The following is a 15,744-nucleotide window of genomic DNA, read 5'->3' on the forward strand; positions in this document are numbered from 1 at the left end:
GGCTGCATCTCAGCTTGGTCGCCCCCTGGCTGGGTTCTCCCCTTCCCCGAAGCCCTGATCTGATGGCACACTCCAGAGAGTGTTCCCGGGAAGGCTTCCTTTCTTTGGGCCCTGCCACCCCCCCGCCACTGCCCCTTGCCACCGTCCCACTCGGCCAGGTTTGCTTTGCAGTGAAAACATTTCTTCAGCAGCCGCCGTGTTCAGCAGCAGCCTCAGGCCCACAAAGGCCCCTTTGACGATGCAGCCACGGGCGGGGGGAGGCAGCCCTGGCCGCAGCCACTCCCCTAATGGGACCCAGGCCTACAGGAAATCCACCTGGGCTGCCGCCGCTGCCTCAGGAAGAAGGGGCCCCACCCAGGCCCACTGCCACCACCCACTGCCCGCCATGACCCACGGCCCGCCTCCTCCCTCCTCGTGCCAGAGCCCTCAGCAGCCGCTAATTGAATCCAGAGCCTCGCGTGGCTGGGCCTGACTCGGCGCTGACATCAGCACCCGCGCGGCGGGGCCTGCTCCCTGGGTCTGGCTGGGCTGACTCTGTCCCACCAGGGGTGAGCCTGAGTGCTGGGGCCCAGGGCCATGACCTGTGGGACAGTGGCATGGGGTCTGCTGGAGGCTCACTCCAGCATGTTCTGGGTGCCCCTGCAGCGGCAGCCCAGTGGGTCCCCTCCCCTCCATCCCACTGAGAGTAACAGGAAAAGGTGCTGTGTGTCCATCACTGTCCCCAAGCTCCCTGCACCCAGTCCAGGCCACAGCTGCACTCAGCATCCCTGCCCCCACCTCAGCATGCAGGCTTCCTGGAAAATGCTCCCACTTCTAGGGTTTCCGGAAAGCCTAGGCACATCCCTAATGCAGGGGCTGAGGGGGCATCCCAAGGCCACCAATCCTGGCACCATCTGCAAGCCAGCCTGGGCCCTTGGTTCCTGTCCCCCAGCTTGTCCCGCTTACTGGGGCTTGGCCCCTTTCTCCCCATCCATGGGGTCCCTGCCTTTGATGATTCACACTTCCCCTCCCACCAAAGCCCTCGCTGTAGCCAGGGGCAGGAGGCAGGGAGCAGGATTTCTTGCTGTGCCCATGCTGGGCAGTGGAGTGGCACGGGGCTGGGGCCACGCAAACCGCTTGGCTCTGCCGGGATGCTGTAGGGAAGGTCCTGGAGGCCACCTGGTCCTGGCACCATCCATGAATCCTGGAATGAGAGAGCCCAGGGCCCTGTCCCTAGAGGAAAGCAGGCAGTGAACTGCCCATCAGACCAACCCACGAGGGCCTCACCTGGCCCCACATCTGTCACAAGCCTCTCCCAGCCGCACATGGGCCAGAGCTCCTGCTGGCAGAAGACAGGGCCTGGGGAAGGTGAGGCTCCCTGACCCGTCCTTGTCCGAGGCCAGAGGCAGCCCTGCTCCCACCTGGGCCCAGCCTCACCTCATTCAAGCCTAGGGTGGATGGCACCCAGGTCAGGACACATGGGAGGGCTGCCCAAGCCCGGGGGCTGCTGACTGAGGGCCCCGGCTCCCCATAGCGAGGGCCACTCCTTCTTCATCTCCCTCTACCCAGCCCTTCTACCCTGGGGCTGAGCCCAAGAAACACACTTCATCTTTTATTTTTTCTTACAAAAAGCCTTCATATCATCGTTTGTCTTACAAAAACCAAAGTCCTTGTCTCTTGAGTTTGAAAAACATCTTCCCAGAATAAATGGGAAAGGATCTCTTATAAATATATATATATTTTAAAAAAGCAAAACATGTTCCTAAAGCATCTTCCTTTCCAGTTTCTTTTGTTCCTTCACTTCCTGGGGCCAAGGCTAGAGCTAGAGTCACACAGCCGCCCACCCACTCTCCCTCTGCTCTTTCCGGGAGCTTCCTTCACTGGCCCCCAGGGTCTGCCTGGAGTGGGAGAGCCCAGCAGCGCCCAGGCATGTTACCAGCACATGGCAGGGCCCGCCGTGCCCAGGGACTGCACGTTGCAGAGGGCAGGGCGGACACCGTCCTCACAGGCACTCGGTTCTGGGGACGTTAGGGCTCGTCAGCTGGGCCACAGCATCTCACAGATGAGGAGACCGAGGTCCAGAGGGGACAGGGCCCAGCTGTGGTCACACAGCCCTATCTGCACACGTCCCTGAGGTTGGGACTGAGAACTTACGTGGTGTGGCAGCAGGAGAGGGCTGGCCATCTCACTGGCTGAGAGCCCGGCCCCGGCTGCCCTCTCTCTCTCTGGCTTAGATGTAGGGCTTTGCGTGGAGGGGTGACTGGAGGCCAGGCCCTGGGAAGCCCATGAGTGGCACTTCACACTCAGACCCACTGGGCAGGGCCTCTCCACCGCCCTCTGTTGCCTTTGGGCCTGGCTCCAAGGGGGCCTTCACTCCCTCCAGTTCCAGGGGCCCAGCCCCTGGCCCCACCTGCCCTTTGTCCTGAGCCGCTGCTGCCATGGCCCGCCCCCGCCGCACACAGTAGGCTGCCCCCACTGCAGCCAGCGCGGCCAGGAGCACCGCAGCCAGGGCGGGCGCAATGAGGAGCGGCAGGTTGCCCTCTCGGGCCTGGGTGACTGGGGCGTGGTTAGAGTGGACGGCTGGGGGTGTATGGGCCTCCCCGCAGGCCTCCTCGCCCTCTGGCACCCGCCCGGGCCCCAAAGGCATGACACAGATAGAGTAAGTGGCGTTGGGCCGCAGCTGGGTGACCGTGTACTCAGTGAGCGAGGCGGGCAGCCGCAGCGTCACCAGCCGTTTATCAGGGCCCGATAGGTTGCGGTAGGTGAGGCGGAGGCTCCTGAGCTGCACAGAGCTCCCTTGGAGGTAGCGCTGCAGCCCCACGCGCAGGGAGGTGGGGCTCACTGGCTCGATGCCCAGGGTCAGGGGCCGTGGTGGCCTCGGCGTGACTGGTGTAGGGCTGGGCCGTGTCCCCTGCCCCATCTGGCTCTCACAGTACAGGCCCGTGAAGCCCTCGGGGCACAGGCACGCCAGGTGGTGCCGTGCCCCCAGGCGGCATGTGCCCCCATTGAGGCAGGTGGACGGTGGGCAGTCCTGGGGCTGGGGGACAGGCCCTACAGTCGGTGGGGCAGTGGAGGGCGGGCTGGGGGCCTCAGTGGCCGGCTCTGTGGGGCTAAGCCAGGTAGGAGCCAAGCTAGAAGACAAGGGTGTGGGCTCCCGCACCACGGGCCTCGTGGTGGGCACTGTGGCTGTGGTGGTGGTGGCTGGGCAGCCAAAGTCGGCGTAGTCAAGCTCCAGGAGCAGCCGGCCAGCATTCTTGGGCGGGAAGTGGCAGCGCGTCTCCTCAGGGCTGGCCAGTGTGACATGGCTCTCGCGCACCCAGGGGCCAAACCAGCCCAGGGGGCACACGCAGTTGAAGGGGTTGCGGGCAGCTGCCAGCAGCCGCAGGCGGGGGAAGAGGCCCGAGAGGTCGCCAGGCAGGGCCTGCAGGCTTAGGTTGCTCACGTCCAGCTCCTGCAGGGCAGCCAGGCCGGCCAGGTCCTCGGGCCGCAGCTGGGCAATGCGGGTGTTGCCGGCCAGCCGCAGGCGCGTCAGGCCCCGGAGGCCTCGGATCACAGGTGGCACTCGCTCCAGCTGGTTGTCAGACACATCCAGGTCGTGGAGGTTGCGCAAGCGGCTGAAGAGCCCCTCGTCCAGCTGCTGCAGCCCCAGACCGGCCAGCCGCAGCGCCTCCACGTTGGCAGTGTCCAGGATGCCGGGCTCCAGGGCCAGGAGGCTGTTGTGGCTGAGGTCCAGCAGCAGCAGGCGGGGCAGGCGCAGCGGGGGCAGTGCCCGCAGCTCGTTGTCCTGCAGCTTGAGCTCCAGGAGGCGGTCGAGCGTGTCGAAGGCACCAGGCTGGATGTGGCGGATGCGGTTCTTGCCCAGGTAGAGGCGCTCGAGGCGCCGCAGGCCACGGAAGGTCTCATTGGTGATTTCATGCAGCCTGTTGGCTGTCAGGTCCAGGTTGCTGAGGTTGGCGAGTGGCTGGAAGACTCCGCTGGGCAGGCTGGCGATCTGGTTCTGTGACAGGTCCAGGAGCTGCAGACCCGGCAGGCTGGCAAAGCTGCCTGCGTCGAGTGTGGTGATGCCATTCTCAAAGACATACAGCCCCACCGTGTCAGGTGGCACATCTCGGGGCACCGTGGTCCCCTGGCGGGCAGTGCAGAAGACTGTCTGTGGCTGGCTGCACTGACAGCCGGATGGGCAGCCCTGCACCCCAGGCCTCAGGGCCAGGAGCAGGAGCAGTGGCAGCAGCAGAGGGACCCTGGAGCACATCTTCTGTCCCTGGGAACAGAGAGGAGGCAGAGACAGAAGACTGTGAGTCAGGGGCCTAGAAGGCAGCCACGCCGGGAAGAGCCAGAGGGAATTCACTGCTCCTGCCCCCAAATGCAAGAGAACCCAATGGTTATAAGTCAGGTCACCAGTGCCCCGACCCAGGTTCTGTCCCAGCCCCGTCACTCCCTCACTGTGTGACCTTGTCATTATATCCATTGCACACCGAGGTCATCATGGGGCGTGACATCCACTGAATGTGCAGTGATCATGCACTGCTTCCTCCTGAACCCCAGGCCCTCCTGCCTCTGCCTAGGTAGGTTCCCCCATCCCCTGCCTCGGAGATGGACAGGGAAGGAGAGAATGGTGGGACTTGGAGCGGCAGCTCCTCCCTACAGGGTCTGGAAGAGGGGGCAGGCAGGCAGCTGGGTGGGTGTGTAAGCAGAGAAGCTGGCTGCCTTGGCCGCCGGCTCCTGCTGCCACGCTCCGTGTCCCACCCTCCTTGGAGGAGGGAATGCAGCGGGAAGACTTCACATGGAAACTATGGGATGCATGTTTTTCCACTTGGGCAGTCAGACCTGCTTAGCCTGGGGGCTGGGGGCTGCGGGCCACCAGGAAGTGGCCGGCGGGAAGGTTCCTGGAGGAGAGGCAGAGGCCACAGGCATTGGCAGGTGTCCCCTGTGAGGGAGGGAGGCAGGGAGCTGAGGCTGGTGACAGAGCTGGAGCTGGGGGGCCACAGGGCTCAGGTGGGGACACTGGCTACATGGCAGCCCCCGGGGCAGTGCCAGGCCTGGGAAAACTGCAGAGTCATTAATCTACTTTTTTTTTTTTTTGAGACGGAGTCTTGCTCTGTCACCCAAGCTGGAGTGCAGTGGTGAGATCTCGGCTCACTGCAACCTCTGCCTCCCAGGTTCAAGCAATTCTCCTGCCTCAGCCTCCCATGTAGCTGGGACTACAGGTGCCAGCCACTGTGCATGGCTAATTTTTGTAATTTTTTTTTTAGTAGAGACAGGGTTTCACCATGTTGGTCAGGCTGGTCTCGAACTCCCGACCTCAGGTGATCTGCCCGCCTCAGCCTCCAAAAGTGCTGGGATTACAGGCGTGAGCCACTGCGCCCAGCTTCATCTACTGTTTCTTGGGGTCTGCCCTGAGCTGGGCACCAAAAAAGATGAGCAGCAGCCATCCCCTTGGCAGTGATGGTGCAAGTCCTTCCCACGTGCCAGTGAAGTGGGAAGGACGAAGGAACACTAAGCGTTTACCGTCACCTCAGGTAGCCCCCCAGCAGCCACGTCAGGGCAGACAGAAGAAAGCAGGGCTCATGGAGGTGTAAGGACTCACTGCCATTGCAGTGCCAGCAAGTCCGAGCCAGAGCCCAGGTGTGCATGCTCTCCAGATGCCCTGGGGCGGGGGCTCCCACCAGCCACTCCAGGCCCCAGATCTTAGCGGCACTGCCCGAGTCAGGCAGGTCTGTGGCTGGCCCCCATCACCTAGACTCCTGGGGAGACCGCTGGGGCCGTCCGCAGGAGCAGCCCTCCCCACTTTGGCACCCCTAGAAGTCCCTGAGCCTCATACGGGGTGCCAGCCCGTCCCCAGGAAGCATCCTGCCCAGTGGCGCCTGCAGCTCACACAAGAGCCCTTTGTGCTGGAGCCCGGGCTTCCCCTTCCCCCACACAGGCCGTGCAGGTAATCCAGGGAACACGACCCCAAACCCAGCCTGCACTCCGCCCCAGGCTGGGGGAACCCGTCCATGGGGCTGCCTCTCCCCCAGGTACGTGGGTTCCTGGAATGTGAGGAGGAGGAACAGGTGGTCCCAAGACAGATTAGACAAGTCACTGGTGAGGTGGCCACTGGGGTCTGCGGGTAGTTCGAGGTGAAGGAAGGAGCCCTTGTCCCCGGGGTTGGGCCCACGCAGGCCCTGCCCACCTGTAGTATCGCACTGCCAGAGTCGTCTCCCCTAGGAGCTACCGACCCTGAGCCCCTAGCCAGTTAGCGACAACAAGCACCCTTCAGAGGCCAGCAGGCTAAGCCTCCCCGACCTAGTGGTGTCCCCCTTGCTGTCGTGTGCCCCCTCACCTCCCTAAGGTGAGACCCAGCCTGCCTTTGCCATAGGTGTCTCCAGGCCCACTTAGCTCAGCTCTGCTGAGTGAACAGCCCAGGAGGCCCTGGCACTGAGCACTGGAAGAAGTTAGCACCCCAAACCCCAGGCACGGGTCCCTGGCCTGGCCAGCCCACCCCAGGGGGGCTCGTGTCTGATGACCTAAGGCCCTGGGGCCACACCCCCAGCCTTCTCCTCCCCCATGGGACCCGCTCCACCCTCACTGACTCAGAGGACGGCGGGTGCGGCCTGGCCTCCAGATGTGGGCTGTGAGTGACCCCCACCCACCCCATGTCCATGTGGGGGGTGAGGCCACCTCTGCCTGAATTAGCCCTCCCAGCAGGGCCAGGCCAGGGTCAGGAAGGGTGCAGCCAGGTTCCAGGGTGGGAGGGGATCCTCCACGTGGCCAGCCTGGCCACCACTGTGGCCTCAGCTCCCCTTGGGCCTCGTTTAAGGTCACAGTTAAGAGCTCTCACTCCAGGCAGGCGGCCCTGTGCTCAGAGGTGTCCAAGCTGTGAGGGTACAGACAGTGACTTTGCTCTCACACCTCGGTTTCTTCATCTGAGTATCTAGGACACTTCAGGGCTGCAGTGGGGGATGCACGTGGAGTCCTCAGCCCTGTGAGGCCAGGTGTGCAGGCCAGCTCTTAGGGGCACGTGCTGGGGGGTGCTCTTCGCCCTGCACTGGGGAGGGGGACCAGCCATAGCTCTGGGCTCCGTGATCTGTTGGGTCTTTAATCAGCAAGGTTGTGAAGGGGGAGGGGACGCTGTGGGTCCATCTGGCCACAGGGTGGCTTTCCGGCTGACAGGTAGTGAGCTGTGGAATGTGCGTCCCTGTCAGCAGGACAGCGGTCTAGGTCAGGACTGTGGGCTGGGGTCCTGGGCTGACCACCCAGCAGGCGGCAGCCAGCCTGCTTCCCAACCCCGTAAAATGTGTGGTGAGCTCTTTCGCCTGAGCCCCAATTCTACCCCCACAGCAAAGGGAGGAGGGAGGAGGCAGCGCTGGGGCTTTGGAAAACCCCAGAGTTTGTAAGCTACAGGCTGGCAGCTCTGAGGGCGCCGCCAGGGGCTCCTGGCACTGAGAACCCATCAGCCAGCCCCGAGAGGAACCTAGCGAGGGAAGGCTGACCGAAAGAAACCCAGCGAGGGAAGGCTGACTGTGGAGGGGACGGTGGCAGGGGACACAGGCCAGAGTTCCTTTGTCAACTGTGGGCCTCAGTTTCTCACCTCTGGAGTTGGTGCAAGCAGCCCTGCCCCCTCACCCTCTGGAGTTGTAGTTTTCTGTTGTTCTGTTTGTTTTCAAATGGGGAAGTTCTTTTAACCAGTTGTGGGAGCTGTCCCGCCCGCCTGGGGTCTGGGCGTGTGCTTGGAGTGTGCGTGGGGCTGGGGGCTGTCTACAGGTCACACTGTGGTTGCCGCCGCCCACCCACCCTCCCACCCGGTAATCCCAGGACCTGGGCTTTGATATTTGATCCTCTAGTCAGGCAAGGAGGTGAGACCTTTTCCTCTGCCCGGTGCAGGAGGTGTTCCGGAGGCAGCCCTGGGATTCAGGGATGTTGCGGGGTGGGAAGATGACAGCAAGCGTCTGGGGTCTCCCTCCTCCACCCAAGTTCCTCAGCCTTGCTGAGTGCTGCTGCCGGCCTTGCTCCCTCCCTGGCACAGTAGCTGGCATAGGGCAACAGGGTCCACAGCCCGGCCACGGCCCCCACCTCAGCCCCCATCGTGCAGTGGGGGCTGCTCGTGGCGCCTGTGTCTGGGGTGACTTGGTTTGTGCTCGGGGCACGTGCTAAGTGGTCAGTAAACATTCACCGCAGAGGGCGTTACTCATAAACGCAGAACCCTGCCTGCCCCCCGGGCATGGGTACTACTAAGGGAGAGGGCTTCAGGCCAGCTTTTCACAGATCGGACATCCCCACACCAAGGCTGCCCTTCACCCTGGGGGCTGGGGAGCGGGGGTGGCGTATCTCTGGTTCTCGAAGGGGGCATGTGGTGGGTGAGCTGTCCTTTGGCAGCCCCTTCAGCACAGGACTTCAGGGAGGGGCCCTATGAGTAAGGAGGACAAGGCACTCGTCATCTCAACTCCCAGGGGGACGGCCACCCACCCCCTGGGGTATACCACACACGCCCAGGGTCAGGCGGGGACGGGCGAGGGGATAGCATGGCTGGGGTGGGACCCAGGCATCTGGTGACCACATCAGCCCCTGGCGAGCACATCTCACTGATCCTGGGGCAGGCGGTGTGCCTGCTGAGTAGGGGACAGGCTTGGACAGACAGATGGACAGACAGATAGACAGTCTGAAGCCAGTACGCCCCTCCTGTGCTAGATGCTTCAGAGTGGGTGCACGACAGGCGCTGCAGATCTGACCCTGAGACTCCGGGCCCCTGCTCCTCATGCTGGCCCGCCAAGGCTCTGTGTGGCCGGCCAGGCCTGGCAGCAGCCCAGCCCCGGGAGTCTGCCAACCCCTCCAGGCAGGCGGGACTGTGCCGGCGGCCAGGACGGCTGGCTCCAGTTTCGCTGACGTGTCCGAGGAGGCTCAGGGCCTGGCTGGGTCCGCCCTGTCTCCCCTTCCTTGGGACACAGCAGTTCCAAGGGCAGGGCAGACAGGTCAGGGGTCGTGGGCCCTCACAGAAGGGGCAGAGAGGGCTGGGCCTCGAGTTCCTCAGGGACTGCAGCAGGTAGGCCCTCCCTATAGGCGCAGGGACCCCTGGCTGGTGATTGAGCGGGGGTCCCCATGGGTGTCAGCCTCTTTCTTACTCCATCCATCACCCCAAGCTGGCGCTCTTCATTCCACAGATAATGCCACAGCCAGGAGCTCAGTCAGGCACTCACACGCTTTGTGACCTCACTCAAGCACGCTCCCCTCTCTGGGCTTCCATCTCCCACCTGTGATGCCAGGGCTTTGCCCCCTGGGCTACACATCAGAATCACCCAGGAAGCTTTCAAAAAAAACCTCCATGCTGGGGCCTCACCCCCAGGCCAATTAAACAAGAAATTCTGCCGGGCGCAGTGGCTCTTGCCTGTAATCCCAGCACTTTGGGAGGCCAAGGCGGGAGGATCACGAGGTCAGGAGATGGAGACCATCCTGGCTAACATGGTGAAACCCCATCTCTACTAAAAATACAAAAAAATTAGCCGGGTGTGGTGGCAGGCGCCTGTAGTCCCAGCTACTTGGGAGGCTGAGACAGGAGAATGGTGTGAACCTGGGAGGCAGAGCTTGCAGTGAGCCAAGATTGCGCCACTGCACTCCAGCCTGGGGGACAGAGCACGACTCCGTCTCAAAAAAAAAAAAAAGAATTTCTAGGAGTGAGACCCAGGCAGAGCTGTATTTTGGAGAAGCTCCTTGAGCGAGTCCTTCGCACAGCCAGGGTTCAGAACACCAGGATAGAGGGTTGCAGAGGGGACAGTCAGGATGTCAGCTTGTCTTCCTGTGCAGGGAGGAGGCTCTGGATCCTGCAGCAGGTGTGGACCACCTGGCAGGGCTGGGAGAGGGGCAGGCACAGGGCCTTCCCTCCTCCCTCCACCCAGGAGGCTGGCCCGGCCCCAGGTGGGTGCCTTCAGTAGCACCGTGAGTGACTTGGCAGCTGCCAGACCTGTTAGCCCAGGGCAGGGAGACCAGTGACTAAGGCCAGGCCCCAGCTCAAGTGAGCCCCTGGGGCAGTGGGACGTGCCATCTCAGTCACAAGAGGTGCAACCTGTCAGGGAGGACACCTGTGGCCCTGGGAGCTGTGCAGTGGCTGCAGCCCAACTAGAAATGGACCAGTCCAGATGCCACTTTCGGCACGCGGCAGGTGTGATGCCACCAGGGCTGGGCCCTCACACGGGGCCTCCTCACTGCCCTGTCCCCACCCAGGGGCAAGCACCCATCTAGTAAGGCCCTAACCTGCAATTAACCCTGAACTTGCCAGAAGAACACCTTAGTCACCAAGGAAGGCTGCTAGCCTTAAGCTTCCTGCGCCTGGGGGTCTGAGAAGGAAGTGGCCCTGGAAGGGGTCTTGCCCTTCTCAAGCTCCCCATGCCGAACCCCCCATAATCACCCAGGGTTCTTGGCCAACTCGTGGCAGAAATGGCGCCCCTGGGGTCTGTGAGCTGATCAATGGGCAGGCAGGATGGATTCAGGGAGGCAGAACAGGACCTGGCCACTGAACCACAACCCTGCCCCCGCACTGCTCTCAATGCCCAGCCAGGCTCGGGGCCCAGGGCCAGCAGGGGCCCCAGCGGCCGCCCCAGCCCCTTCCCGGTGCAGGCTGGCTCCCTCCTCCCTCCTTAATTAAATCTCTCAGGCAGCCCCTGAGGAATGTCAGAGCCTTATTGCATTCCCCACAAGGAGTCTGGTGGGGGCCGTCCCCAACCCTGGAGAATAACTGGCCCCTCGCCTGCCCCCACCCCCCCCAAAACCGAGGTGGCCCGAGGGAGCCTCCTCCAGCCTCCTCACACCCAGGGAGGCTGGAATGAGGAAAAGCGGGGGAGGCCGGTGGCCCAGCGCGGAGGGAAAGCGATCCGGCTGACTCTGGAATGTGGAAACCGATAAAAGGAAGGAGGCTGAGGCCCTGCCCCTCCTGGTGCAAGCAGGCTCCCCCAAACACCCCCACCCACCCCCAAATACACAGCCCTGCTCCAGTCACGCGCACACAGACACGCCCACGCCAGACACACGCCCACTGGGCAGTGCTCCTGCAGACACACACACACACACACACACACACACACGTGCACCCTCCCCCTTCTCCAAGAACTCACGCAAATTCCACAGCAGTGAGGGGAGCTGGTTTTCTTGGCAGCACAGAGCCTTGGGCTCCCCAGCCCAGGGAGGGGACTCTAAGGGCAGCTGATGGGGGTCCAGGAGAGGTCACTAACAGAGTTAGGTGGCCTTGCTGCCCTCCCGTGAGCTCAGGGCTGGCCAGTGGTCAGGGATGGCTCTGTGGGCAGCCTCCGCTCTACACACCTCTGCTCACTGGCAGGACTGGCTGTGTGGCCTGCTGAGGTGGGAGCTCCCTCCTGGGCTCAGCAGGGCCCTGCTTTGTTGTTCCCAGAGGCTGCCCAGTGTAGTGTTGGGATCCACTTATAAGCCCAGGCAAGGACTTAATTCTCTTTACCTGGGACTTGTCCCAGCTCCCCTGGGGCTTTCGGTGGGGGTGACAGTACTGGGAGCTAGGAGCCATGGACCCATCTCTTACCCGGGGCATCTCCCTTGCCATCTCCCTGGCCCTTGGGCTGCCTGCCAGAGGGGCCTTCCTCGGGTAAGCACAGGTCTGGGCAGTGTCTGAGAGGCTCCTTATGCTGAATCCCGTTCTCCCATTCCCAGAATATGGAGAGAGAGGTGCCATCTGGACAGATGCCCTGGGACCCCAGCCCCCAGCCCCATCCCGATCTGACCCTCCAGACCCACAGGTGTCAGGCTAGCTGTTCCAACATGCAGGAGACAGGGGGCGGGATGGGGACAGGCAGTGCCCGGCCCCCAGGCTGGCATGCGTGTGCGCATCCTCCCTCCCCAGGCCCAGGGGAGGCTAGATAATGGTCTGGAGGGGATCCAGCTGGGCTGCTCATCACCAGAGCCTCTTCCTGCCTCTGACACTCTGTTTACAGAAGCTCCAGGCCAACTCCCCTGGGAGAAGAGAGTAAACTCAGGGGACTGCTCCCCATCCCCCACCCGCCTGCCCCAGCTCTTTTGGGTTTTTGTCAATAGCTGGGCCCATCCTGGACTTTGCTGCCCACTGGACTGGCCCTAATGGACCCTGCTTGAAAGGTCCCAGCCCGGCCATCCCTCTATGCCCTCAACACCCAACCCAAAGTACCGTCTAGTGTGAAGGGACCTTGGAGATTTTATCCAGTCCCCAGCCCTGGAGGCTCTCAGCCCGGGGAAGGGGGCTCTAGGTCCTGCTGCCTCTCTCCAGAGCCTCACCTGTCCTTGGTGCAGAAGGCAGGCATGGGGACCTAGACCCCCAGGACCTCTTCCACCCTGCACACTCCACCCCTGGGCCACACAGCAGGAGAGGCGGTCAGTGACCCTGGTGTGGCAATCGTTAACGAATGAGGGAGAGGCAGAATGGTTGGCACCAATCGGCTGGCCTGCCAGTGACCACAGGGGACCTCAGCAGTCCTCAGGCCCCAGCACTGCCAGCCCAGGGACACAAAGGACTAGGCTGGCTCCAGGCCACTGGGTTTGCAGCCCAAGCAAAGCCCCTTCCCTGGCAGAAGCAGAGACCCGGCACCCTGATCACCCGGAGCTCTAAGGGCCCTGGCCAGTACAGGTCCATCCCCCACCCTCCAGGATGGGCATCGGACGCCCACCAGCCACTCCCCGCCCCTCCCTAGGGGTGCATATCTGTAGCCCCCAGCTGTGCTTTGAGTGACAAGGGTCCGGAGGACCCCAGGCAGCCCTTCTGCACAGCAGCACCTACTGCCGGACCCCAGGAGGGAAAAGTAACCCAAGCCTGCGGCTTGGCTATCCCCCTCAAAGGGGTTTGATTCATAAAACTGGTCGTGCCGGAGGCCCAGCCGTGGGAGGAGAAAGCATGGGACGGGGTGTTTATTTTGTCTACTTGCAGCCTCGCGGGCTCACGGCACACTCAGGCGCGCACCCTGGCCGGCCGCGGGGCTGTCGGCGCCCCAGGACGGCGGGGGAGGGAGCGCACAGGGCCTGCCCGCCCGGCGGCCCAGGTGACCGTGCGGGACTGGGGCCGCGGTCCCGCCCGAGAGTGCGTGTGTGCGCGCGGCGGCGGTCCTCGCGCGTGAACCGCGCGTGTGCACAGCCTGGCCGTGGCGCCCCCTTCCTCGCCCGCAGCCCCCCAGCCCCGCAGAAACTCACCGGGAGGCGGCGGCGGCGCAGGGAGCCGGGCGAGGCAGGCCGCGGCCTCAGTCTTTCCGGGCCGGTCGGGCCCGAGGGGGGTCCTGGGTCCCGAGGCAACCGCGTTCGAGTCCGCGTTCACCCGCCCCGGGCTCGGGCTCCGGAGTCGGCTCGCTGGAGGCAGGTCGCGCCTTAAGAGCCCCGGGGGGCGGGCCCGCCGCGGCAGGGGGCGGGGCCTCTCCCCATTGGCCGGGGCGGAGCCGCGTGGAGACACGCCCCTTCCCCACCGAGGGGCTCGTGGGCCGGATTGCCCTGGCCCTCACCCTGCGGCCTCCCGACCTGGGCGGGGAGACCTTGCCCGTCGTGGGTTTGCCGGATGACACTGGGCAGGTTTCTGCTTTTTGTGTAAAAACCGAGAGACTATTTAGGAATCCTAAGCGTCACAGCCCAGATGTCTATGAGGCACCAGGCAGGTGACAAATGCCAGAAGTCCACCCCAGGGCCTCTGTGGCCCTGTAGAGGTGGGATGGCGGGAGTGGGGCTGGTAAGGGCTGAGTCCTCATGACCAGCCTGGGCCAGCTAGAGCTTTGGATTTTTTAAGAGAAACTGGAAATCCAGATTTTTAGGTGAAATCTCTCAATGTGTTATTGTTGGTAGCTAATCCCAATTTCAAAAAACTTCTGGCAGCCCACACAAAGCCCTTTCAAGAGCCTCCTAAGTACAAACTCCAATGCCAAATCTGAGCTCAGGGTCCTCTTAGCCACGACAGCCTTCAGAGTTGTGAGCAGCCCTGGACTCCCTTCCCCACCATATTATGAGATGAAGAGGCTGTGTCAGGGAGGGCAGTGGTGGTCTGCTCATGGCCCCACAATTACTGGCAGCTTCAAGCCTGAGATGTGGAGGCATAGGGGTGGTCACCGTCGGTGGGTGGGGCCTGGGCTGCAGCTGACAGTGGCCCTTGATGGGGCGGGTGCCAGGGGCTGGACTAGTCCAGAAAAATCCCCTGCCTTGGAGGATTCCAGGAAAACACTCTGCCCTCCTCCCCCTCCGCGTTTGTGGTCAGTCATGCCTCAGAGCCTTTGGGGGCCCAGCTCAGCTCCTGACTTCCGGAGAGCCTTGGGACACCCACACCCCCTCCTGCCCGGCCTGTAGCCAAGCCCCTTGGCTGGGCTAGCTCTAGTCTTTGGGGGGCCTGAAGGCTTATCCCTGGGAGGCTGGGCCACACCAGCTGGAGGGTTTCCTACTCTCTGGAGGACTCAGTTATCTCCAGAAGGCAGGATAGCCTCTGTGTCTAGCCATCAAGGGCTAAGCAGGGTCTGGCTGGGACAGTCACCTTCTGGACCTCCCGTCCACAGGGCCCTCTCCCCACAGGGCCCCTTTCCAGGGCTGATGGGGCTCCACACCCCGTACGTTTCTCAGTCTACATGGATTAGGGCATGGCTGGCGGACCTCTGTTCCTGGGTTGGGGCTGGCCTTTGGGTGCATTTAGTGCAGGCTTTATGGGAGTTTTTACAACTTTGAAGGCACTGCTAACATTGAAAAATCAGGTGGTTTCATATTAAAATGGGGCTTCCCAGCTTGCATTGAACAGGAACTCTCAGCTGGGGCTGAGTGGCGGTTGCTCCCTCTGCCAAAATGTGGGCTCATGAGTCACCCCAATCCCCACCGCTCCCTCTGCCAAAATGTGGGCTCATGGGTCACCCCAGTCCCCACCGCTCCCTGCTGCCTCCTGCCAAGCTGTCCACTCACTTGAGTTTCCTGCCTGGCCCCAGAACCATCTGAGCTTCCAATCAGTGCTGTGCAGCCTCTTGTCGGACTGTCCCTGCCTCTTCCCTTGGCCCTGTGTCCTCTGAAGCCCTCAGAAGCATCCACAGATGCCCAGGGTCAGGGGTAAAGAGGGCTCCAAGAGCCTCCAGCCTGGCTTTCCTCAAGGAACAGGACCTCCTGATGGTCTTGAAGCTTCTCACCTCTGTGGCCAGTTCTTGTAGACGGAGAGACCTCATCTGCCTGGTGTTCACCCCCTGCCCCAATCCTGTACCCTGGCCTTACACAGGTCCCCACTTACCCAAAGGCTCAAGGGAAGCTTTTAGGAGACCCCTCTCAGTTTATCCAACATTGCCTTGTATGGTTTCAAGGTGCCACCTGCCTTTAGAACCTGGTTACCAGCAGTCTGCACACAGCGGGGGATCTAGGGGCTGTGGGGGTGGAGGGGAGTCGAAGGATCCTAATTAACTCTCCAGCCTGGGTGATAGGGACAGATCCAAGGGACCCAGCCTGCTTTGAACTGGTGCAATGGCAGAATGTCTGGGTTGGTGGGAAGGGGCCTGAGTGGGAGGGATGCGCTGGAGGGGAGGACAGAGGAGGAGACTTGCAGCCGCTCCGTGTAGCAAGCACACCCTTGGTGCTTCCCCTCTGTGCTAATCATAGGAGTCCTGGGAGAGCTGGCGGGGCTTATCCAGAGGCTGAAGCTGCTCGTGCCCCCCAGTTGGTACTGAGGTTGTCTTCTAGCTCCTGGGACCTGGCTGAGGGGCGGGGGCAAATCTGGGCTTTAGACCTTCTATAACTTTATGCCTGGGACAGACCCCTGGATCTGGGTCAGGGTCAGAGCCCTTCCCAGTGGCAGGCCCAGATTCCAGC

The 15,744-nt window shown here is 62.6% G+C and overlaps 2 protein-coding genes across 2 annotated transcripts in view; one reads left to right on the forward strand and one right to left on the reverse strand.

Moving 5' to 3' along the window:
- Positions 1-15,744, forward strand: part of LOC100600175 (coronin-7) — a 61,523-nt gene that overhangs the window by 30,616 nt on the left and 15,163 nt on the right. The window lies entirely within an intron of this gene.
- VASN (vasorin) lies at positions 1,579-13,317 on the reverse strand. The gene is made up of 2 exons (XM_030799121.1): positions 13,129-13,317; positions 1,579-4,240 (listed from the first exon to the last, which is right to left on the reverse strand). Exon 2 carries the CDS (start codon positions 4,229-4,231, stop codon positions 2,210-2,212), a length of 2,022 nt encoding a protein of 673 aa, XP_030654981.1. The 5' UTR covers positions 4,232-4,240; positions 13,129-13,317; the 3' UTR covers positions 1,579-2,209.

Source organism: Nomascus leucogenys, chromosome 18 (genome assembly GCF_006542625.1).
Source record: "Nomascus leucogenys isolate Asia chromosome 18, Asia_NLE_v1, whole genome shotgun sequence".
Classification (NCBI taxonomy): domain Eukaryota; kingdom Metazoa; phylum Chordata; class Mammalia; order Primates; family Hylobatidae; genus Nomascus; species Nomascus leucogenys.

Bases quoted from the DNA above. Each gene is read 5' to 3' on its own strand.
- VASN (XM_030799121.1), bottom strand. From the start codon at position 4,231: ATGTGCTCCAGGGTCCCTCTGCTGCTGCCACTGCTCCTGCTCCTGGCC.